Genomic DNA, 24,936 nt, shown 5'->3' on the forward strand with positions numbered 1-24,936 from the left:
TTAAGTTACTTAATCCTAAGGCTGTTGCACATGGTGGTCAGACGTTCAGTGCTGATCACTGTAAAGTGTTAATATATATATATATGTATTATATTATATATAATACTCTTTTTACTAATACTGCATAATGCACATGAGATCCCAGTACTGAGTTAGGACATGCATGCAAGAGTCCAGACCACTATAATTTTTAAAAAAATGTGTCTCCCATTCAGCATCAGATTAGAGAGGGCTGTATATAATTTCCCACTCTAGAGGAAATACCTCTTAAACACTTTCTATTACTTGTTAACAAATCATTGTTGGTTGGAAGTGTTACTAACACCCTCTCTTGACACCTAGAAATGTATTGCAATCCTGGTAGTGTGCATAGCATTCTGAAAGGGAAGGTAATGAATAGATGTTCTGATCATTAGTGTACACCTCTATCTAATTAGTCATATGGAATAACTGACGCAAACTTGAATTGATAATGTATATAAATTATGTAAGAAAAACATGATGTACAGTGGTATATAATACTTTATATATACCACACGTGCATGTACTGTATACACACACATATGTATGAGTACTGTATACACACACATATGCATGAAGGCATGCAAGCATGTATGTATGCATGCACATACTGTATTCATGAATGTATGTGCACACACATATATACACATGTGCACACACACATATATAGCTATAATATCGTCATCACTATAAGTTCCGTTGATGAGTCTTCAGATTGATGCTCCTCTCCTAATGGTCTAGACACAAAAATGTAATGACAAGTTACAGTACATTGTGAAAGTAAATAGCTGCTTACCATTTACACTACTACACATTATCAGTTGTTTTCTTACATGGATCATCTAGTCAGTCACTATGAAAAGAGGGTAAATAAATCACTGATAGGTTATATGTGATCATGTACTAAACATAAAAATACGTGCAATAAGGAATCATTCTTGAAAGGGGACAAAATTAATCTGCATGCACATGGAAGCTGTCACCATTGTGCTTACTCATCACCATGGTGATATGATGTACACATCACCATGGTGACATATTCATCACTAAAAGAACAGCTATGGACAATTTTCACAAGTCACTACCTGATTGCTCAAATGATAGACTGTGATAATAATTAAGTATAAGTTGCTTCTTGGGATATGCATGAAGGAACCACTTGGATCTCATCATGTGATACCTAGCATTTGTTTCCCTGTTATAAAGTCGGTTACCAAAGTTTCTTGCTAAAACTGAGCAATCAAACATGGATCCTGGGAATACAATTGTGATTGGATTGTCACACATATCCAATTCACCAATTTTGATGATTCAACGTCAGAATGGAAAAAGCTTTTGAATAGAAATTTGGTCAGTAGCGAATGCTACCACACCTTAACAGACAATGAAAATTTCAGATCTATGTGTTTCTTGAACACTAGTATTCCAGATTCATAAAATTGGAGTCCCTTTTGAAAAACAATCACATACGTATGTCATTTCCAGATTCATAAAATTGGAGTCCCTTTTGAAAAACAATCACATACGTATGTCATTGCTATAGCCATTTGACTACAACTGCCTCTCTCTTTCAAACTTCACAGATACACACTACACACATAAGATGCACACATGTACTACTCACATACACATGTACTACTCACATACACATGTACTACTCACATACACATGCACACACACTACATGCATGCACGGCTTACACGCATGCACGCACCAATGCAAGTACGCACATGCACACACACACTACACAAACGCACGCCACACATACACAAACTATATTCTGCACTACGCACACTTATATTATACACATTACACTAACATTATGCTATGCTGAAACGAATGCTTCACATGTTCACAGTAGCCATCACACACTAAACCACACATGCACGCACACACAGAGGCATTTGCTTCCCAATGTAGCATAAGATGTTGCTGATGGGTTGACTGATCTCACACCATCATATCAGAGCAAGGGGTATTTGGCAAGATGGCACGGTGCTCCATTGGCCCAGTGTGAACACAAAATTACCTACACATCCCATAGTTTCTGTTCAGATTTGTGGGTAATACACTTCAAACTTGAAGTAATTGGCCCAGTGGGGCACTGCTGGTATAACAGTAGTGGGTCACTTTGGCTCAGATCGAGCACTGTGTAACAACAAATAATAGCAAAACCAATATTTGGAGATTTGTTGTAAAATTGCAGTTGATGAAAATTTTATTTAGCAAAATGCTCTCACAGAAAAATTGATGGCACACCATTGCAGATGAGATTTTATGTGGTGCAAGCTGACAGAAGGACGAAGTGTGTTTATTGTGTGGACTCAGTCACTGCTTCAGTATGGCCAGGTTGCTTCCTTGATCAGGCTATCCCACTTTAAAGGTTCTACTGCAGCCTAGGGATGCCACGATAGTCATGACATACGACATGTCGTGACATAAAGCTTCATGATATGATATGACATAGGCTTCTTTATGTCGTGACATAAATATCTCCTAATAATGCACACTTTTCCATTCATTTTGATCAAATTTGATGCAATAAATATGAGAAAAATTGACAAATAAGTATGAGCAATGTTGGCTGTCGATGTCATAATTAATATTTCTGATGTTTAAATTGATATTTTTGCATGTTTAAGGTGGCGCTAAAGTAATAACGCGCATTCTTGACAACAATCTGCTGTGTCTCAACATGGTCTCAATTTAAGACATATTGAAAGCTAGTACTTAATTTTGCATACAAATAAACTATGCATACAGGAATCTATCATTCGTAGAGAGTATAAAGCGTAGAACTGCTCTCAAACCAAGAAATCGGTGGTACTTAGTGGACCACAGAAGACGCGTTATCTCTCAATAACCTCAAGTTTTAGCTCCAATACTTCACATGATGAAAGCATACTATTACAAGAATCATCCTACGTATCAATAAGTGGAAGCGATTTACAAGTCGAAATATATGGCGTTTAAAAGCAGATGATAGCCTTGTTTCACCGTTCGCACCAAGCGAAGAAGCCATAGAATGGACATATGATATACCGATACGTAGAATTATTCAGACACTATTGCTTACCATTCATACGAGGTTTCGTGGCTGTTCAACCCGTGTCTACAGAGAAAAGATAATGTTTGTAACAGGCTGTAAGGTGAGTCGAAACAAATAATAATTATTAGTAGCGCTTGTTTTCACGTTGTCAAGGTTGTCAATTTGTTGTAAAGGTGAGTTACATTCCACCTGAAATGTGTAACAGCAGCTGCTTGTTGTTTTTGCTAACAACTCACCTGTTATTCGTGGCTGTTTTTAAGCTTGGTAAGTTTATTATGGTTCTGCGCCGAATTAGCCCCCGCCTGATTTACCACAAATTACGTAGTATATGATATGTTACGTCATATGTATTTGCTATGGCTTCTTGTGCGCGTCATTGCTTTATCGCCACCTTAAATCAAAATAACTATACAGTTTCATAAATAACAGTTTCAGTTGCGAAACGTTAATTATGTCGTGACATATGATATGTCGTGACATAAACCTCTATGACATGTGACATAAAAAATTCTATGTCGTGACATCCCTACTGCAGCCTAGTTCTTTAGTGGGCCACGTCCACTTATCAGGATCATGTGTTTCTGTCTGTAGGCATACTTAGAGCCTCATCCATTTATCAATGGCTGTGCACTAATCCATGTCTGTTGCAAAGTTTACGTGGAGCCATTCCCACTAATCGAGTACAAGTTCTAGTCTAGTCTCATCTCAGCTTCTGTCATGAGCCACACCCATTTGCATGTGAGGAACCATGCTATTTAAATGCACCAGTAAGGTGTAGTTTCAGTAGTATCTATGAAGCACACTTGGTTTGTCAAAACTCACCTCAACAACCACTATCAAAAGCTTGGACACAAGGTATCAATATAATATTGATGAAATCTAAATTTGGCGGCTTGGTGACAAATTGCGAATTTGCCAATTTTAGTATATCGCCAAATTTTGTTGTTATATAAAAAACACTTATCAAATTTCCATGATGGTCTGGTTGCATTATATCAACACACTTTGTGGGTGTAATATATGCTACACACACCAAACACACTACACTACAGACACATGTGTGACACACATCACTTCAACTTAAAATATGTACCTATGTATGTACTGTGCAACACAATGGTCTAGCTCTACACATTCATTTTGTGATTGCTTTTTCCTGAGCATATCAGCTGTGCTGTCTGCTCAGTAACAATAATAATAATAATAATCTACTTGTCCACCTATGAAACAATATAACACACAAGTTATCAGATATCACACAAACGAGTGTCATATGTACAGTACATGTACTGGGATGGATAGATGTGGTTTATAGTTACACATAATATACTCAATAGGCCAATCGTTATAAGTGCATTTGCAAATTGGATATTTTTGGTGACAAGTAAGTACATACATTCTAATTACTTTACGTATAGACAATCTTCTTTGCAGGTCCAGACTTTTGAGTGGATACACTACAGTGCACCTTTTTGTGAATGTATTTCGACTGTTTACCTTTCACTACTGTATTGGGTGGTTCACTGCTAGCCAATCTATTTCGAACTTCATCAGTACAGTTGCTCAGACACATTGTTAGTAATTTCTATGGAGCTATTACTAAGGGCCATAACAAAATGTAATACTCTTGAGCATTAAATATAAGCCCACAACATATGAAGATTATGTGTGAACAGAGCCTGAAACTGTGGACTAACCAAGACAAGTCATACTTGTATTTGAGACATACAGTACATCATAAATCACAAAATATTATACTATCTTTGCTACAAGCAGATGTAATGAATAGCAAGATTTAAATTTGTTAATTCTTCCTTTACCAATGATCAGGGGCGGATCCAGAGTTTCGAAAGAGGGGGGGCACCTTTCTGAAAAACAGTTGAAGACCAAAAAAACTTGCTGAAAACCAGTTGAAGACCAAAAAAAAGAAAAAAAAAAGGTCACAGCAATAATAGCTAGTTATCCTTACCAACTATATCACGTCTGTTATGCAAAATAAAATTCTATTTGTAGCTTCATAGGTAAGCTACACTGCTTCATGAACATTGTGACTGCTTTATTAGAGTAATTGACTGCTCTATTAGAGTATCTCGATCTTGTATGCAATTTCTTGAAGGGGGGGGGGGGGGGGGGCATTTGCCCCAAATGCCCCATCCTGGATCCGCCACTGAATGATTAACTTTTTGTATAGTGTGCATAATAATCTGAACCCTCAGTATTGGCACATCGAGGTGTCCGCAAATCTATTGAAATTTTGTACAGCTTGTAGAGATGCTGTAAAACACTTAGTGAGGCAAAACAAACCATTAATATAATTATGGTACTTCAGCAAGAAATACAGCATAACATTACATCACATAGCCATTCATATGATAAAAGATAAAATTTCATAGATTTTCTGCTATAACGTTCTTAGCACTATTGCCATCATGACACCCACCTGAATGTAACAGGCTATACCAATTATAAGGGAAATTGGCAGATGACCTGCTTTCTCTACAAAGCACGACACTTATTGTTGGATGGCAAGGCTATGCAAGACTGTGCTTTATGTTGGTATCCTCATAACTGAACAAGTGTAAGAATAAATAGCAATGAAATAAGGGAGGTAACTATGCTTGCACCTATATGAGTGAATATTTAATTCTTACTTTGGTTGTATAATGAGTATAGCAATGAGTGAAGTAGGGATTATATGTCCACTAGATGTCTTCCCTTGTTTCACCGCTTTTCATTCAAACTTTCCTTAAATTTGTTTGTTTCTTTTTATGCAACATAATTTACATATATATGACTCATGAATTGGCGTCAACCATACATATTAAAGCCGATGTACAGTATTACAAACAAGAACAGTACGAGAAGCGCTCTGCAATCAATCCAGTCACTGCCGAAATTACAGAGAATCCTTGTGCCAACCAGCTGCACTGAAACCATAACATGTTACTGCAAATCAACACCTATAGGGTATATGGTAGTGGAGAAAGACAAAGGAGGACAAATGCAAGTCTAGCTGAGGTTGGAGAAAACACATGTCTCGGGCTGAAGCAACATTGAACAGTGAAGAAATCAAGCCATAACCTTATCCATAGTCAAGTTATGCTTGGCTGCAGGTATCAGGTACTCAGTAGAAAATTCAGCTAAATAGGAATGATTCCATAGAAACTTGTTGGAAAAGTTCTGAAGGCATTTTTTGGCTTGGTTATGCCAAACCAATATGGCTAAGCTGTTATGAAGGAAAAGTGAGGCTTGTTTTGTGTGTAATTTATAGGCAAGAAGCCCAAACCTCCATGATCCCTACACTATATGTGACCCGCTGAGCAAAAACCGGCCATTTTCACAAAATTCTATTTTGCTGTATTAAATACACTGGGTAAAAATACGCATGCTACAAGAAAATTTTATGCACATTTTGATCACATTCATACACACTGAAATTGAGCTCAAATCAACAAAACCTATACACCACTGGATTCGCCAGTTTATGGCGAGTAAGAAAATCTTAGTTTCATGTTTACACAGCAAAGGATACGTGAATTATGGGTGTTTATTTACAATGCAGTTAAAACAACACTGACCATCATTTCTTAGTTGGAATGGCCTTCTTCTTTGTCAACATGGAGGAGTACAGGGAAAGCACTATACCTTGATTGATTTGCCAGTTCATGGTGCACAGACTGAACCAAGTCCCATCTTCATAGCTTGTTTCAATTATGAGTTATGATCGATTATCTAAGCACCTGTAATTTATTTCCCATATTGTTGCTGTACAAATCAAGTTTATCACTGTTCCAACTGCCAAGCGCTATAACCCCAAGACCATTCACGACAAAAGGCCAAAACTTTGGCTGTCCACTTTTTTGTTACTATAGATTACAGAGATGCAATAAAACGGAATTTGAGGAATGTGCAAAAACGGCTGGTTTTTGCTCAGCCGGTCACATATAGTACTGTCATACTGAATGATAACATTAGCAGCCACTATAAAGAAGGTACAAATTGACCACTTTGATCAGAAAATAACAGTAGTTCAACAGTGCCTTAGATTTGTACCATACATACAGGTGTATGGTATACATGTTAATAGCTATTGTTGTAGTTAGAGGTATGGGTGAATATGGTGCCATGTCCCACAGGTTGAGCAATTGGTGCAGAAAAACATTGACATTGATGCCATATTAACAGTTCATATACAACATGAAATTGACATTGATATCAGCATGTACAGCCCTATACATATCATGATGTTTAGCTTATTTTCAGGTGACTTGAACATGGAGGTAATTTGCCCTATGAAAGTACCTTTAAACAAGCTGTCACTGAGTCTATAGGTATCTTTTAGGTTTCTGATAGCATAAACTGCTTGCACAGTTATAAAATTCGTCATAGTAGAAGAACAACGGATGGGGGTTCTAGTAAGTATGCTTGTTTACTGGTCAAAACAAAAATAGCTTATAGACGTAGATGGTATTTTAAGATTCTATACCTCATAGCCTACAGGTATAATCTAGTAATTGATCTTTATTTATACATTCCCCATCAAAAGCCACTTGTAGAGATATTGAGTGATAGCGTATAATACTATGGTTTATTGTCAGTACCACTAGTACCTTATTTGGCAACCGAGATATTAACAAAGCCACAATAATATATATTGAGGCCCATAGCTGAAACTGTGATGCTGAAAATATTGAATATAGGTATATCCTAGAGCCCTACTTGATCACACGTAATTATGATGTATATACACTGTATTATGTAGATTAATAATGTTTGGTTCACTTTAAAAACAGTGTTCAAACAGAGAGAACCCTCTCTTATATACTCTGTATATAGTTTTAAAACTTTGCAAGGGGAGGGGTGTTAACCATTTTGGATTAGGGTATCTCAGTGTATCAAGTTTATAGCCATACATTATTTAATGTTGCACTTCAAAGTCGTTCTCTTATGACGGGGCAAAACAAATAACTCACAAATGTCTTGCTCACATACATACAGTACTGCTCAAATGTAATGTCATCTTGCAAGAGTGCGAGCAATTAAAAACTTGCTAATTAAAAAGCATGGAACCTGTTTTGCTTATGAGTATTCATCCTGTTTTATTTGGGATGAACACTAGCAAGTGAAACGGGTGCCATTCCATTAATTAGCAACTTTTTTAATCGCTCGCACTCTTGCAAGACGACGATACGTTTGAGCAGTACTGTACACTAGTATACTTCACCCGAACCATAGCAAGTGGGAGGCACTCTAATCTTCTCTGTACTCTGATCTAGTCAAAAGTCAAGCAAGAAATTCTCAGTACCGTACAACAGGGAATTTTGATAAAAAAAATTTTAGAAAAATTGGTTGCATTCGTCAAATGTCAATAAGCACCTCAAACACTGTTTATATTTGTGATTTCTTACTTTTCATTTTGTCAAATTTGATTAACCGTCAAATTCTCCTTTTGTCAATATTTCCTGTTGTACGGTGGGTCAAAAGGCAAGCTTCATTTCTACCACTATTTGATGCTTTTAGAACTATGACATAACTAAAAATATACAAGAATTTGGTCAAGGGTCCATCATGGATTTTAGTGCATGTCAAGGATCAAGGATTATTTATTTAACTTGGACCATGGACGAAGATCAGAGTACAGGATATATTGGAGTGGCCTGCAATGCTCACATGCAAATTGTCACAGCCACATAATATACTACTGCAATGCTCACATGCAAATTGTCACAGCCACATAATATACTATCAAGAGTTCATAAGAGAGATAAACGTCATAATAATTGACAATTACATGAACAAATAATTACAAGAGGTCAGGAGTCCAGTCTCAGGGTTACTAAGTAATTACTAAAAAGCATGGAGCCCTGGCAAGACCAAAAAAATAAACTACATACTCTTGATACTATGTGGGAGAATGGAATACTTCAACAAAAGCATCACTTCTCCTGTGTTGCTGGTAAGTTTATACTGAGACTAGTCTACTTAATACTGTTTTACCATAGACATGGCCATGGGCAGGCCATATAGGTCACGTTTAGTATGCAAATAAACAGTAGTGTCGACAGTGCAATGCAAATCTACAGGCCCTCTTTGTATGACTCACCAACTCTTCAAGGGTAGTGAAACTCCTGGATGTGTTTTCAGCAAATAATCACCCTCTCGAGCTCATTGTTGGAGTCTATCGATCTTTCCTAGGACCTCGCCAACCCAGAATTCGTAGGATTTACACTGGTACTATCAAATCCCCCTACACCCGTTAATTCTAAAATCCTTTGTCACAAGTGACGGTATATTGATCACAAGTGACAGTCCTATTAGCAATATATAACCCACAATCAGTATGCGAAGCGGGTGGCTTAAAGAAAGTGTTGATATGGAAAATTAACGCCTCGGTATGGTTTCGTTGGATGAAGAAGAAAAGCAGCCTGATTGAAGATAAAAGAAAAGACAAGGCGCACACTCGTCGGAACCCCAAAAGACACATCCCACCGGTGAGTTTGTTGTTGTGGCGTAAAATGGTGACCATGCGCTGCTTCGTTTGGGCTCTAGGCTTGTGACTGTGGTCAGTGAGTGAGACGAAATTGAGTTTTGACGATTTAAAAAAAATTCTATATCCGGCCGCCAGTAAGTGCTTTCTTGTTTGTAATGCTACATTTGATGTTAGATGGACTAATATTATTCCGTAAAGGTGATTTTCGTCGCGTAAGAAGTTTCTAAGCTGATTTTTAAGGGCGGTAATTTTGGCAGCACGCGTCACTTTTGATGCACACCCTACTTAAACAGTACTGTTTGATATTCTCCGTACTGTACAGAGAATATAATATCTATGATGTTGAGGTACACAAGGAATACTGACATGATAGGTCAGTCAGCCTGAGCTGACAACCTTAATACACATCAGAAAGTGGCTACATTAGACGAGTGGACTATACATACAGCACCATGTCTATACCGCATATGTAATTCCAATTTGAGTTTGCAGGGTTGTGTTGTACTGTATATAAAGGGAGGGTTTTTAGTCACAACATGTGAATGTGTTTTAGGAAGGATGAATGAAAAGAGAGGTCACAGAAAGCTTTGTCTTTGTTGTAATAAGTATTATGAGAAGAAAAAGTATTTTCCGAAGACACTTCTTGTATCTATTCCTAGGAGGACTGTCTCAATTTTACCAGTATCTATACCTATTGACCTAGTTTCTTTTCATGAGTTGCTACCTCTTTCTGCATACACTGGATCTCCTGTTCCTTTTCTGGAAGCCTGCTGGACAGAACATTACAACTAAGAACATTAACAGATGGTATGTGTATGTGCATTATGGTGTAAGTGTTATTGTTCTTATACTAGGGTGGGAAGTATGCTGTACAAAAGAAACCTTGAGTTTTTTACCAGCTAATCACAGCAGAAACAGGCCCTGTCAATCTTGTTTAATAAAGAGTTACTTCTCATACCTATTCATCTTGAAACACATTGGTGCTTGGCCACTGTGGATTTCAAGTTACAACAGTTTGGTTACTATGACTCTATGAAAGGTATCAACAATATGTGCCTGCAGCAACTGAGAGAGTATATTGAATGCAAAGCCTTTGATTCAAATTCAAGTGTTTGTAACTTCTCAGAGTGGCCAAATATGTTTCACAATGATCTTCCACAGCAGTGTTACAACTCTAACTGTGGAGTATGTGTAGGTGAGGTGTTTGTCTGAGAGATCACCATTTTGTTTCTCTGAAACAGACATCCCTTTTGTCAGAAACATGTAACTTTAATTATGTAAGAAATTGTTTTAAAGTATGCATTGACTGTTTAACAACTAACTACCGTATGGAGGGAAACTTTGGTGCCGTTAAAATTTGGCGAATTTGGCAATTGACCATGAATTCGCCAAATTTTCCCCATCCAAATATTTTGGTGGCGAAGAAAATAACAAACCAAGCCTCGAACTAATCAATTTTCTACTCGACCAAGGGATAGTGGGCCAGACATTACGCTAGAGCCAAGCCTGCCTCGACTACCTCACTAGGTAGGTAGCTAGCTAGTTACTGTACACGTGGTATCCTCAAACTTCACCTCGAAACGGGCATGACAAGTATAGCGAGTCCTACCATGTTAAGTACGATATTCACTATTCCAGAGGGTGTAGATCTACTGTCTATATAGTATTATCTTTTTGTTGGTAGCTGACTCCAGGCGCCGAATCGCTGAGAGGCGTGGCACTCCAGTTCTCACTTCAGGCACAGCGATTAGTGATCTAATTAATTCAAAACGGCATGCGCTTTGCTAACAATTCGCCAAATTTTATTTCGCCAACAGTGATATTTTACTTGATTCGCCAAATTTTCCCTCCTCCAAAGTTTCCCTCCGTACGGTACATAGGTATCCTACTGACTACTACATTAGTTCCCTCATAAATCTCTCGGCACAAGCTCTTTGCATGTTGCATGCTTTTTTTTTGTTAATTTGTTTATGCCGTTCCATCCAGACTGCGGTACATGAAAACCCTCTCACAGTAAGAAATAATTCCACTATTTTTTTTAACAAAATCTCGTGAGTCTCTCTGCTATCTATTTCAAAATTTTCTGAGGCTATCAGCCAGTAAAACTGCACGTCATCATCACTTATTACACCTTTGATGATTTCTGCTTTAGATGGTGGGGAAGGCTTTTCGAGTGCCATTAAAGATGGCCTCAACTGATATTCTATTGCACAAAATAGCTGAAAGGTTGTTTCCTTTACATACCACAGGCCACCTCTATCTTGTTTCTTTGTCCACTCTTCATCTGTTTCACAAACTTCACTGTCTCTATTTGTCAACTCCATCAAACACAATACCAATTCTTCTTTAAGTTCATGGTTTTCTCTAATTGTCTGCGTAAATGATGACAAACGTAGCCTGCAATATACTAAATAACATTCTTTTTATTGCTTGTTAGCAAAGCTGTGATTTCTGGCTGTAAATACTGAATCTGAAAGTGACTTTTGATGAGTGCTTTGAAAATCCCATCCGTTAGGTGCTGGTACAAAACTGGATGAATAGGTGTACCAATGTTTGCAATAAAGTATGTCCATTGTTTTATAAAGCCCTTGAAAGTTCTTAGCACAAAATATTGCTTCCACATTTTCTCTTTATTGTAAGAAAATGACTTTTTGACAGACGACAAAATCACACTGTGTAGTTGCCCTGTCAGCTGCTTAACAAAAGCCTTCACAGTGCTTTTATTAGCATCCCTCAAACACCAATCTAATAAATTCATTGCAGATTCCCAGGTTTGAATTGTGACTGGTGTTTTAATTTCAAAAGACTTCTTTCAGCACCTCTTGCAGGTATTTCATCAGCATGTTGCCCTCCTCTGTGCCGCCTGATTGCTGAGGAGCTGTTCCTACACGTGTTAAACAATGAGTTAAATGATACACAATATAATATTTTCCATAAATAAACAGTGCGTTAAGTATTTAGCTACGAGGTTTAACTGAATCATCTGAAACCTCGCTCAAAGCAGCTGGTGTTTGGCCTCGTATCTCCCGAAATTCTGCCATCTTTACAACATATTCGGAGTAGAATACGTATTTCTGATTACTATAGCGCAGCACACAGTGAATGTGTAAATAGGTGTTGATAACCTTGGTTGCCAATCCCGGGTACGAAGAATATAATATCTATGATACCAAGAAGAAATACATAGCTTAGTGCCCTTTCTGAAAGGATTATCACAGCGATTTAGTGATAACACATGTGTGTTTTTATAAGCGATTTATCTGGTGCAACATGGTGCCACAATGGTGATGGATACCCATATTGTGCCTCAGACTGCTGTACACGCGACAAATTTCTTTAACGGGGTGGCAGCATAAGTTATTTCACTTCAAGAATAGCGAAATACAACAGACACGCATGTGCAATCACACTACACATTTCACACGAAATTGCAAGAAGTGTTAAATTCCCTGTAAAAGGGAGCACTTTGTATGGACATCTGTAACAGTATTGCTATGCAATTATAGGTTAGGCCAAAATGTCATCGACTACTTTGTTGAGGTGAAAGGATTTCTTGTGTTGCTGCCTTTTCTACAGATAGGCTAGTTGCTGCTGAATTCATGAAGGGCACAACAAATGCAAACACTTTTTTGATTTTGTTAGAGAGAGCGTTGTACCTAACATGACCCCATTTGATAGTTCAAGTCCATTGTTTATTATTTATGGACAGATGTTCTATTCACCACGTATAAGCAGTGGTAAGTTTGTCTCAATCTTCTAAGATTCTTGTTGTGTTTCTTCCTCCTTACAGTGCTGATTACAATCCAGTACAAGGAGCTTTCAGTTATGTGAAGTATCAAATAATACAGTAGTACTTTTAAGTAGGGATTGCCCCTAAAATGACGTGCGTCGCCTATAATGATGTACATCGCCTAACTTTAAAATCATCCTAGAGACATCTTATGTGAATAGTATTAGTCCATCTAACATCATTTACAGCATGAAAACACTTACAGGTGGCCAGATATAGCATTTAAAAAAATACTGAAACTCGAATTGCTTGCCTTCCTGACTACAGTCGCAAAGCTGTAGGACAAACAAAGCAGGACATGAATGCCATTTTACACCACAATATAGTGAGCTCACCAGTGGGATGTGCCTGACGATAATTGACATAACTGGGGTGCGTGGTGCCATTTCTTTCTTTTAATGCGTTATGCATGGATTGCAAATGTGCTTTTCGAACAGCTCTTGATTTGTAATGCTGTGTAACGGGTTGAACAAAGCTGACAATGAAGTATAATGGGATACTTCACTTTTCAGATGATAATTGATATACCATATAGAGGGAAACTTTGGCAAATTTTGTGATTTGCTACAAATTTGTCAACGTTTTAACCCACCAATTACTCGAGGCACCTCACATTAGAATCTTTATAGCTAAACACTGAGCTTGAATTTGCCAAAGTTTATTTAGCCAAATGCAGTTTAGCTTGTTATTCGCCAAAGTTTACCTGCCAAAGTTCCTCAATATGGTGCTGGGCGTGGCACTATTTCTTTCTTTTGGTATCATAATTATTATTTACAAAACAAATTTAACAAACAATTACACAAAAAAACTTGGAATTTTCAACTAGAGTAGGGGCCATAGCACATCGAAGTACTGAAATAAGCTGGGAGTAGTGCACGATATTAGATCACAGGAAAAACAATAAGAAGTGTTATATCCCTACTGTGTATTTACGTTATGGTATCTTGGGATATAAATAACACTTCTTATTGTTTTCCAGTGATTTAATATCGTGCACTACTTCAGCTTGTTTCAGCACTTTTTATCGATGTGCTATGTCCCTACTCTAGTTGAAAATTCCCAAAAAAATTTGTGTACAGTACTTGCACTGTAAAAAGTACTGGGTAGCAGAAACTTCACGATAGGTTTGAGACTCCACCCATTAGTAATGTTGGTAGGAAAGTAGCAACAACTCGTATGAGCTTTAGTTGACTGACTCACTACTTTTTATCATTTGGATCCTTACTTCATATTTAAAATCAATAATTTAATGTACTATTTATTTGAAGAGACTTGAGGGTCTATTGCAAACATTACCAGACAAACACTCGTAATAAAGTAAGCCCTACAGTATGCATTACTGTAGGTCTGACTTTATCTATGAATATGCTAAGTCAGCGATATAACTGATTTAGCATCTTTATGGATTAACCACTGTGGCTACTCATAGTGATGTTTACAGCACATTGTCATGTAACCTACATGATGTGGGGCTCAAATGAATAGCCGAATATTCGGATTAATATTCGTTTGCATTGCATCAGAATATATACACAGGTTCTAATAGTTCTTGTGTGTGAACAAAGTTAAAGCGGAAGTCACATACGGTTTGAAGTTCTAAAATGAACTGATTTGATTGGCCGAAATCTTGTGCACATGATTTCGCTTGTTGTTGCATAAAAACTACAGTATTAGAACCTGCGTACGTATTCACACTTACGAAATTGCAAGAAGTGTTAAATTCCCTGTATAAAGCACTAGAAGCAGTATCTATACTTCACGCAGAAAGTGATCGATATATGTATTGTGCCTGCTCTTCATGCAAGTGATGAGCACTATATTATATTTGTTGTACTTAAGGTTACGGGATACTGTAAACCCCACATGTACACTATCAATCATTTTTCATGATTAGGGGTTTGACTTTTCTTAATGCATTGTTATCAAATATTTATGCATTCTTAACTTCTCATTAATCGACATGAAATTCAAATGTTGTTATGGAAACATGAATCCCCATGCCAATTAGTGAAAACTATGAACCAAAAATCAGACCAATGAAGAGCCATGAGAACTTACTAACAATTCTAAGGTTTGAAGAACATCACTTGTGAGGGACTGACAAGAGGATTTGTAAATAATGCGTATAGTTGTTGAAACATGACTACAATATGGCCTAAAGCAAGACACTATGGTCACAAAATTTATTTTTATATTGATATCACAAGCACTAGAAACATTATTTCTAACAAAAGGCTCCGTCAGGACCTAGACAAGAAGCCAAACTAGTAGTCTGTTTATACAAAATGTTAACAACTAGTTTGACAGTCCTGATTTTTGGTTCAGGAAAATATCGCCATTAGTCAGCAAAAAAGTGCATTAGTCAGCAAAAAAGTGCTAAGTGTGTTGCATTTATGTTATCATGTATTGTTATGTGTGTTTTCTTGTACCTTGTACCTGTCCAGTCAGCACACTATGATTCTCCCAACAATTTAAGCCTGTTACCAGCTGATACACAACACAACAACACCAAGCAATTACGCAATAAAATTTATGTTTGACAGTCACTCAGTATCCCATAACCTTAATTAATCATACATATACTATACAATCTAGTATCCATGTCTGTAATCCATTTAGTTCACCAACTATAGCACTAATTGGTACAGCACATAGCATACTATACATGCATGCATCTGTACAACTATATTCGTAAAACAAATGAAGTGTACATATGTAAAATATGGAGTTAGTTTGTACATCCATATGATTTATCAGCATAATAAATAGTGAATTTGCATTAAAGGGCATTAAAGCGGTTCCGGATAAAATGTCACTAAATGGACTTTGCTGCCTACACTATGTAGGGGAGATTTAGTGTCACAAGGCATTAAATCTTTCCCACATATGTGTGAAACTGGGCATTAAGGTTAAATATTGTTGCTCCCCCCAGAGTATTTAATGCATGCAGGCACTAAATCTTCCCTACAGTACGATAGAACAGATTTAATGCTGGGCACACTAAATGTTAAGCAAAACTTATCTTTTGCAAATTATACATACCGTATTGCCTTGAATTACGGCCAATCTTGTATAAACAACTAGTCGCTGGGGGTATACAGCATCGTAACAAAAAAAAGCCGGGTCTCGAATAAACACCTGGTCTCAAATAAACGTCTAGTGCAGTCATTATTTTTAACAATTCTGGGCGGTGTTATAAACGATGAAGTGAAAAACGTTTATAGCTCCTTTCAAGCTTGAATCTGTGAAATATGCTGAGGGAAACATCAAGGAGAGTCCAGGAGAGTATAGCAGCAAGGTATGAAGTTGACTTGTGAATGCTGATCAGGTATATAAACACCTGTCTCGTATAGTCGCCAGTCTTGTTTAGTAACCAGTTGCTTGAAATAAATAAATGCCTGAGCCATAATTTGAGACAATACGGTACTCTATAGTAATTATAGTTCATTTACCTTGTAACAGTTCTGCATAGCATGCTATGGCAATGGATAAACAGCAGTCGAGAAAGCATTAAATAGGACAAGCACACAACCAATCACCCTAGAACGATCTACCTTTGCTAAACATACTTACCTACACTCCTTGGTACAAACCTGAATAATTTTGAAATTCATTATAAAGACAAAAACACAACCACTGGACTCACTTAACTCAATATTGTTCCTCTAATAAATTCAGTTGGATGCACATGACGCGAAGGCCAGTACATGTACCAACGTGACAGCCTACCCATAGGGCATGTACAAACAGTGCCATAGCCAGCACTCAGAGCAGAGTGCATGCTGGTGGAAATGATATGCATGCATACACAAGCAAGGAAATTTAACTGGCATCAGAAAATCACAATACTAAAATGCAGTATACACAAAAAGTGTATTTTCTGTCAGTTGAATGTAATGAATTAGACAGAAAACAAGCTCCCACATGAATACTATTGGTGGTCACGTGAGCCTCTCTCACGTGACGTAAAGGTTTATAAGGCTTAGTTAGGTGTGATTATTCATTCTAAGCCACGTGTTAAGGCTAGTGGGGTACCTACCCACCCTCCCTAGTGTGATGGTGTTAAAAATGCAAAGATTTTAATATATTTTCTTCCTTGACTATTTATAGAGTATAGATAGATTTGCTGATGATAATGGACAAGAGACATGCTGGCATTTTAAACTGATTTATTGGTGCATACACACTCATGAGAGTGGAGCAAATTTTGGCTGGTAGGCAAAAAAAGAAAGTGCCTGCCAGGTTTCTTCCTGCGGCTGTTTTGGACTGGGCAGTCTCAAATTTATTATTTCGCTCTTATCATTAGTTGTTGCTAAGCCCCCACACTCCAGTTGTACATTCCTAGGTAAATGTTGTATGCAGTAAGTGTGCAGTTAACAGTTTGAAAAACAGTAGCCCACGCTTAGTGGTGTACAACCCAGTGTTCGTGTGTTGTGGGTGGTAAGGGTAATAGTATGGTGAGGAAGCAAAACAAGTGAGCTCTCTGAAGGTGACTCAGTCAAGAATTGAGGCTACACATGACAAGGTGGTGAAGGCCAGCACAATCAACATATGATCCCAAATCAAGGCAATTTGCTGGTAGCTAAGTACTGGTACATCAGTGGTGTGGCAATACAATCAACATATGATCCCAAATCAAGGCAATTTGCTGGTAGCTAAGTACTGGTACATCAGTGGTGTGGCAACATCACATTGATGTGTACACACCATGTGCATGCACAACTAGAGATGGACCGATACCACTTTTTACCGATATTTCCGATACGAGTATTTGTACTGAAATTATTTGCCGATACCGATGCCGATACCGATACTATACATTGAAGCCTAGACAAGTTTATTATAGAAATTTCATTGTTGTGATACATAGCTAGCTATTAAAATATCACAGTAATTGATTGATCTCAAGTTTTAAAATATAAAATATTCATTGTATAACAGCTAAACATGATAAACATCATTGTGGATTACTAATTTCTTGATTTGAGGTAGTTTTCTTGTAAGCTTATTGATAAGGCAATTAATTGCGTGGGCGGCCGATAATTGTACAATGTTTGTTACAGCTTTTCAACCAAACTTTTTCATGAAAAAGCAAGCCAATTAGTCATAAACTTATTTCTTGGGGAACAACTGCACTACCATTTAATTACAAAGGATTCACGTGCTCTAATATATTAGAATACACACGGAGCAATTGCAGCAATACTTGGAAAAGAGTAACAAAGGCTTCGTTTTGCTACTTTGTTAAGTTACTGATTAGCTCAACTAAGTTATTAGCTACTGGAAACTTAGCTAGAGATGGTTTAATAAAGTGGTGAGTGTCTACTGTGGCATCTGTACCTTGTATTACCGATACCGATACCGATACCACTGGTATCGGCATCGATACCGATACTGGTATCGGTATCGGTCCACCTTTATGCACAACATACTGGAGATAACACAACTGGAGATAACACAACTGGAGATACACATAAAGCAGTAATTTATGCAGAAATGTGTTATGGCAACAGTGGTGGTAGAAAATCATTCTATTAGCAAGCCAGTTGAAGGATTCAGATGAAGCTATCATGCAGCAACTTGGAACTCACTGTGCCCAGCTACAAATAATCTGTAATATGAATCAATGATTCTTAATTAGCTACTTTGCAATGTAGTTGTTACACGTCTCTGAAGATGACTCATGATGAAGTGAGGCAATGCTCAACAAGGTGGTGAAGAGGAGCTGAAAGCACAACTGGAAATGATCCCAATCAAGTCAATATGGCAAAACATACTCTGTTGTATAACTAGAGGCCGCTGGTATCACTGTATGTGCAAGTAAATCAGTGGTGTGGCATTGGCACAGTGATTACAGGCATACACAACATACAGGAGATAGTAGCTTGTTGTTCACAACCCCATCAGCCGGTTACTCACGTCTGGAGTGTATATGCTCGATACAAATAAGCTACAAACAATACTAATATATCTATAATCTTGCTGTTTACGTGTAAAGTGGCTTCGGCTCTCCTACAACAATCTGTTGATGGTCTGGAATTCAGCATGGGTGTGCTTTGTAATGAGTATTATATAGAATTACATGTCCATTTAAGTCATCAGGCATAATCATTATACGTCTGTACTTTGTTCACATTAGTACATGTCTGTAGGCCTCATAGTTTTCGAGAACATTATTTAATTATGACATATACCACTTTAGCATAGGCGTTCAAAGGCACCACTCGGTGTTTAACTCGCATAATTCCCAGGCAATATCATAGGAAAAGCGGTTTGCCAACGATTTTGATACCCAGCCAGTTCAAAGAAACAATGCGCTTTGACGCGTTATATTGAGGAACATAGAGCTTTGTATTGTGGGACTAATTTTTGTAGTGATTGCTAAGCTGAGTATATTTGCTAAGATAGACTAGTTGGTTGTTACTAAAGGATAATGAAGGCACAAAATAATTGTTTGGGCGATCATGGATGCGTATTTCTACCCACCACGTATCAGCCTTTGAACAGACCACGGAGCAGCAAAGCTACTACTACTACTATTACGTTGAAATAGGTTAGTAACCTACAGTCCTAAGTACTTAACTTAATATAATAACTTACTTACTGTCCCAATAGCGAAGTAACTTAGTACAAAAATGATAACAATATAAACTCCTTCCCACAATAGCAAGTTTTCTAACATTGCGTGTTAAAGCATAGTAATGTATCAATGATGTTTTAACGTATGGATAGCGTTCTGATGGTTATTAGCCTACGTTATTAATTGAATTCGTCCCGTTTTGCAACTGAATTCGTCCCATTTTGCAACTGAATTTGTCCCTTTTGCAACTGCAGTGAAAGAATGGCAGCTGGAGAAAACACAAAAACATGGTGTAGCAGCTGCTACAAGAACTTGTTTAAGTACAACAGCAGTAAACAACTCTTTATAAGGCAATAATTCTTCCTCTACAGCCTATCCAGCAACATTCCAAACTTGCCATTCTATCAGCTTCACATACTACCAGCTCCAATTATCTTCTAGCTCCAATTACCTTCTAGCGTGTCTCAAGTGTAACTATCGATGGCGTAAATAATTCATCTCTTAATGAACGGTTGATTTCTTGGAGCCGTTTTGTTTATGATGAATTGTAATGCAAACGCGATGAATTCTATTGCAAAACCGACGAATTCAATTGCAAACGGGACAAATTCAATCACAAAGGCGACGAATTCAATTGCAAAAACCTGTAAAACCACAATCGATCTTCAAATGCTACTGTATAAAACAAACGGGATGAGTTCTCAGTAGTTCTTTCACCTATTAGGTGAGTACGCCCCAAGTTATATATATCACTAATACCACAGCTGCTTGGTATTTGCTGATAATATATACCCGCAGACCTCGGGCTTTGGGTGTATATATAAGAAAATCCCTCGTAGCCGTGGTATAACTATTAATTAAATTTATTTGCATTTCTTAGTACTTGGTTGTGTAATATTTACTCCATAATAGTGTCAAGCACTGAAGGTCTGACAGCAAGTTGTGCTGCAGCATTTCAGACCTTGACCTAGTAAGCACTTCAATTGCAATTTGCTGAACATTCTTACGAGCAAATCTCCATATCTTTTAATGGTCGACAAATGGCACTCTTGGAAACCCTGAGACACCTTGAATCCTCTGACTACAACTTCAAACAAGTATCTGTCTGGATACTCTAGTGCATACTCTATATCACATAAGTTTCCAACTGCTGTCTTGTATGACCTTGATTTGCAACACATTTAGGGTCAACAACATCTGTTTCCTTTAAGTGTTTGTAAATCCTATACATTGACACATCCAATCTCTCTATTTTAACAAAATTAATTAGAGAGACTGCCACACAATTCACGAACACATATCTTTACTGCAAGGTGTTGCTGGGCATGCACAGTTTGCTGACAGATACATAGATGCCATATAGCAGGTATTTATGTTCACATGACCTACACAGAAAATTTCATGGATATTAATTCTGCAATTGACTGTAGCTAGATAGTCTGGAGATACTTTCCCCTTCACATGAAGAATATTTGGTCATTCTATCATTGCTAACAATAAAATGTAATTTTAAAATGGTGTCACAACAATAACAGCGAGACTAGCATGCTCAACAAACATACAGCAGTTTCACCTTTTTATGCACTTAATAAACGTGTGGCAAAACCCCAATACCACAATACAAAATAGTTTCGTTTTGTGATCCTTTGCCACAATAGAATCATGGACAGCAACTTTACCACAGTAAAACAATCATTTATCATTGGGCATTAACATACTAAAAGGACGACAGTGTAGCTAGACGGCGACTTTCTATACCTCTTGCAAAATATCACAAATACATGGCTCTCAATACAATTTGTCTCGCAATTTGTTCACGTTATGTTCTTGGCAACTCCCAACCACATTTATCGAATTACGTTCTGTTAAATGCCCACCCTCATCTTTTTCTTAAGTCAATATCAGCTTATGCAAACACCATTCAGAGAATTTGCTGTACATATATTATTTACTGTAAACTCAATTCACTTCCTACCTTCATGTATAAATTTTATGCATATAAGTTCACATAGGCTATAAATAGTCACTGTCACACACACAAAAAAAATCGTACTTTTCTGAAAAAGTCATGTTTTCTGTTGAATTATAGGCTGAATCTACTTCTCTCACAGTGAAATCTACGCGTAAATTATTGTCAGCCATATTGACATACCTATTGCTATAGAAACTATTTTCAACCAATCACCATCGCGCAAACAGACGCTCTGTAAAATTTAAATATTTCCTTTTTAAAGCGCGTGGTCTCATAAAAGTAGTTTCTGCTGTTGATCTTATTATTCTGTGTGATTATTTGAAGTTGATCTAGAGTGATTTTTCAACCGCTAAAGAATGGCTACTCTTAGGGCTAGAAATTTACAAGTAAGACTATTGAGATGGTTGAAATTGAATACTTATGTTGTTGCATTCGTAGATGGAAGGTGAAACGAAGAAAGTCTTCAAGAAGCCAACTGCTCATCCTCGCCCAGCATTAGGAAACATCATCAACAAAGTTCGGGAGCCGCAGGCTGTAGAGGTAAGATTAATAACGACGCCTGTTCATTGCCGTACAGTGATGTTCTGTTCTAGAAGAAGAATCATTTGAAGATTGCAGAACCTCCAGCGGTTACCCACGATGTTCCAGACCCGATTACAGCGTCACCAGAAGCTATGGACATGGCAGAAGCTTTCTCAGAACTCAACATCGACGATATCGACAATAACGACTTCGACAACCCACAACTTTGCGCAGAATATGTCAAAGAAATCTACAAGTACATTAGGGAACAAGAGGTGATGTTTTTAAGATCAATCTCTGTAAACTAAATTGTTATTCATCCTTAGTTGAACTACCAAGTAGATCCAAACTACATGAAGAGACAACCTGAGATTAATGAAAAGATGAGAGCCATTTTGATTGATTGGCTCATCCAAGTTCACATCAGATTTGGTTTACTAGCAGAAACTCTCTACCTGACCGTGTCCATCATTGACAGATACTTATCAGTGTGTTACGTTCTGTGTGAGTTGAGGTTTCATCTTCCTTTTCCAGGTCCACGCAGTAAAGAAATGCGATCTACAGCTTGTTGGAGTTACAGCAATGCTCATAGCCAGCAAATATGAAGAGATGTATGCCCCAGAAGTTAGAGACTTTGTTTACATCACAGATAACACCTACTCAAGTGAAAGGATTAGGAAAATGGAAGTTGAGATGTTAAAGGAACTGAACTACATGTTTGGCAATCCACTATGCCTTCATTTTTTAAGAAGAAATTCCAAAGCTGGAGAGGTCAATTTGGTGATTCACATAAGAAAATACATTTTTTGTGTCTATTGTAGGTGACACCTGAAATTCACACGATGGCCAAGTTTCTCATGGAACTATGCCTAGTAGATTATTCAATGTTGAAATATCCACCATCAATGATAGCAGCAAGTGCTCTGTATCTGTCGATAAAGCTTTATGAGATCACGACATGGGTAAGCAGTGGTTAGGGCAGATAATTAATATAGTATTTTTCTTCAATTGGTAGACTCCTAACCTAAAGCACTACAGTACTTACAATGATACAGAACTGACAAGCTGCATAGAGAGAATGGCTGTGCTGGTGAGCAAGATGGAGGCATCAAAGCACAAAGCTGTTAAGGACAAGTACAGCTCAAGCAAGTTTTTGCGCATCTCAAAGGAGGCATCACTACGAGGAGATATTATTAAGAAGTTGGCAAGAGCAGAGAACTAACATTATAAACCACTAAATAAGTATCAATTTCTTTATTATCTACAAGATTTTAATTTGGCTGAATGTACTGGTTGCTATATAGTATGTGGCTCATATAATAGCCACCTTTGGGTAGTACCTGTAGGGTTTTACCTATGGTTATTAACCAGTCAATTAGGGTATCCTAGCTAGAGGTGTGGCTGTGATTACCCATGGAAGAGGTATCCATTCACTAGACTACCCTAGTTTTTGTTGTGCCTCTTAAAATAATTATCGTTTAGGCGTGGTTATGGGTTATGAGACTTTAACATGGGCGCGCCCCAACTCACGTGAGTTGTGTACCTCATGCTCAACCGTGTTTCTCCGCGTAACAAAACATACGAGTGACCTTTTGGTGATTATCAGTGATCAGGGATTACGATTTAACCATGGCCAGGATGGGTATCTAGATCACAAGATGGTATATATCTGTTTACCAGATAGCGCTGAGCTGGCTTGATAGTTTCAATATGGAAGGTACATAACTGGTTTATGTGAGGGTTTATGTCACTGGCACAGTACATGTGTGCACCAAGCAAGGGTCCGTCACGACCCTAGAATCCTGCACGAGATTCCGAATCCCATGAAATTTCAGGCAAGATTCCCCCAAGATTCCAGATTCCAAGCAAAATTCCAGTAGTCTCGTGCCCAGACCACTTTTTTTCTTTTTGTGTGGGGGCGAAGAAAAAAAGAGTCTGGTGGATCACCAATACGTTTTTTGTGCAGCCGGATCTACAACTTTTGGGGATCGTTGATTAGTGGTGATGAATAGCAAAGGCTTGTTAACGAAGCAACAATAGGAAATACAGCGTACGTACCCAAAGATGCAGCCTTGCCAAGCAAACGCGCGCCATATTCCTATTGTTGCTTTGTTAAAAGGCCTTTGCTATTCATCACCACAAATCAACCATCCCCAAAAGTTGTAGATCCGGCTACACAAAAAATGTATTGGAGATATCTTGTAACAAGCAAGTAACTATATAGATCTAATGTCGGCTTTACAAACTTTGTATAGGCCTACATGACGATCAATTCAATTCTAAACAGAATATTAAAATTCAATAATCATCAAGACACACGGTAGTATGTCGTGCGGCCCAAGAAGTCGGCGCGCCACACTGTGAGTATATTTACAGGAAGAAAGTAAACGTGATTTTCACACCTTTGTAGCTCCGTGATTCCTTATCCGATTGAAACCAAAGATGCTACAGAAGTGCCGGCTAGGTAGGGAAGTCAATGTGAAGAAAATCGCTCCAGCCATTTCCAAAATAC

General features: G+C 37.7%; 1 protein-coding gene and 1 long non-coding RNA gene across 3 annotated transcripts; one reads left to right on the forward strand and one right to left on the reverse strand.

Moving 5' to 3' along the window:
- Positions 1–461: 461 nt before the first annotated feature.
- On the reverse strand, positions 462–22,139 carry LOC136250685 (uncharacterized). Its single transcript, XR_010698642.1, has 3 exons — positions 21,984–22,139; positions 818–874; positions 462–758 (listed from the first exon to the last, which is right to left on the reverse strand). It is a non-coding gene; the product is annotated as an uncharacterized lncRNA (long non-coding RNA).
- LOC136250684 (G2/mitotic-specific cyclin-B-like) lies at positions 22,128–23,713 on the forward strand. 2 transcript variants are annotated; one of them, XM_066042911.1, is made up of 7 exons: positions 22,128–22,288; positions 22,341–22,442; positions 22,496–22,699; positions 22,751–22,912; positions 22,959–23,195; positions 23,246–23,386; positions 23,440–23,713. In XM_066042911.1, exons 1-7 carry the CDS (start codon positions 22,259–22,261, stop codon positions 23,644–23,646), a joined length of 1,083 nt encoding a protein of 360 aa, XP_065898983.1. In that variant the 5' UTR covers positions 22,128–22,258; the 3' UTR covers positions 23,647–23,713. The 2 variants fall into 2 exon arrangements, with proteins under 2 accessions (XP_065898983.1, XP_065898984.1); XM_066042912.1 differs by having other exon boundaries at positions 22,499–22,699.
- Positions 23,714–24,936: the final 1,223 nt, after the last annotated feature.

This window comes from Dysidea avara, chromosome 3 (genome assembly GCF_963678975.1).
Source record: "Dysidea avara chromosome 3, odDysAvar1.4, whole genome shotgun sequence".
In the NCBI taxonomy this organism is placed as follows: domain Eukaryota; kingdom Metazoa; phylum Porifera; class Demospongiae; order Dictyoceratida; family Dysideidae; genus Dysidea; species Dysidea avara.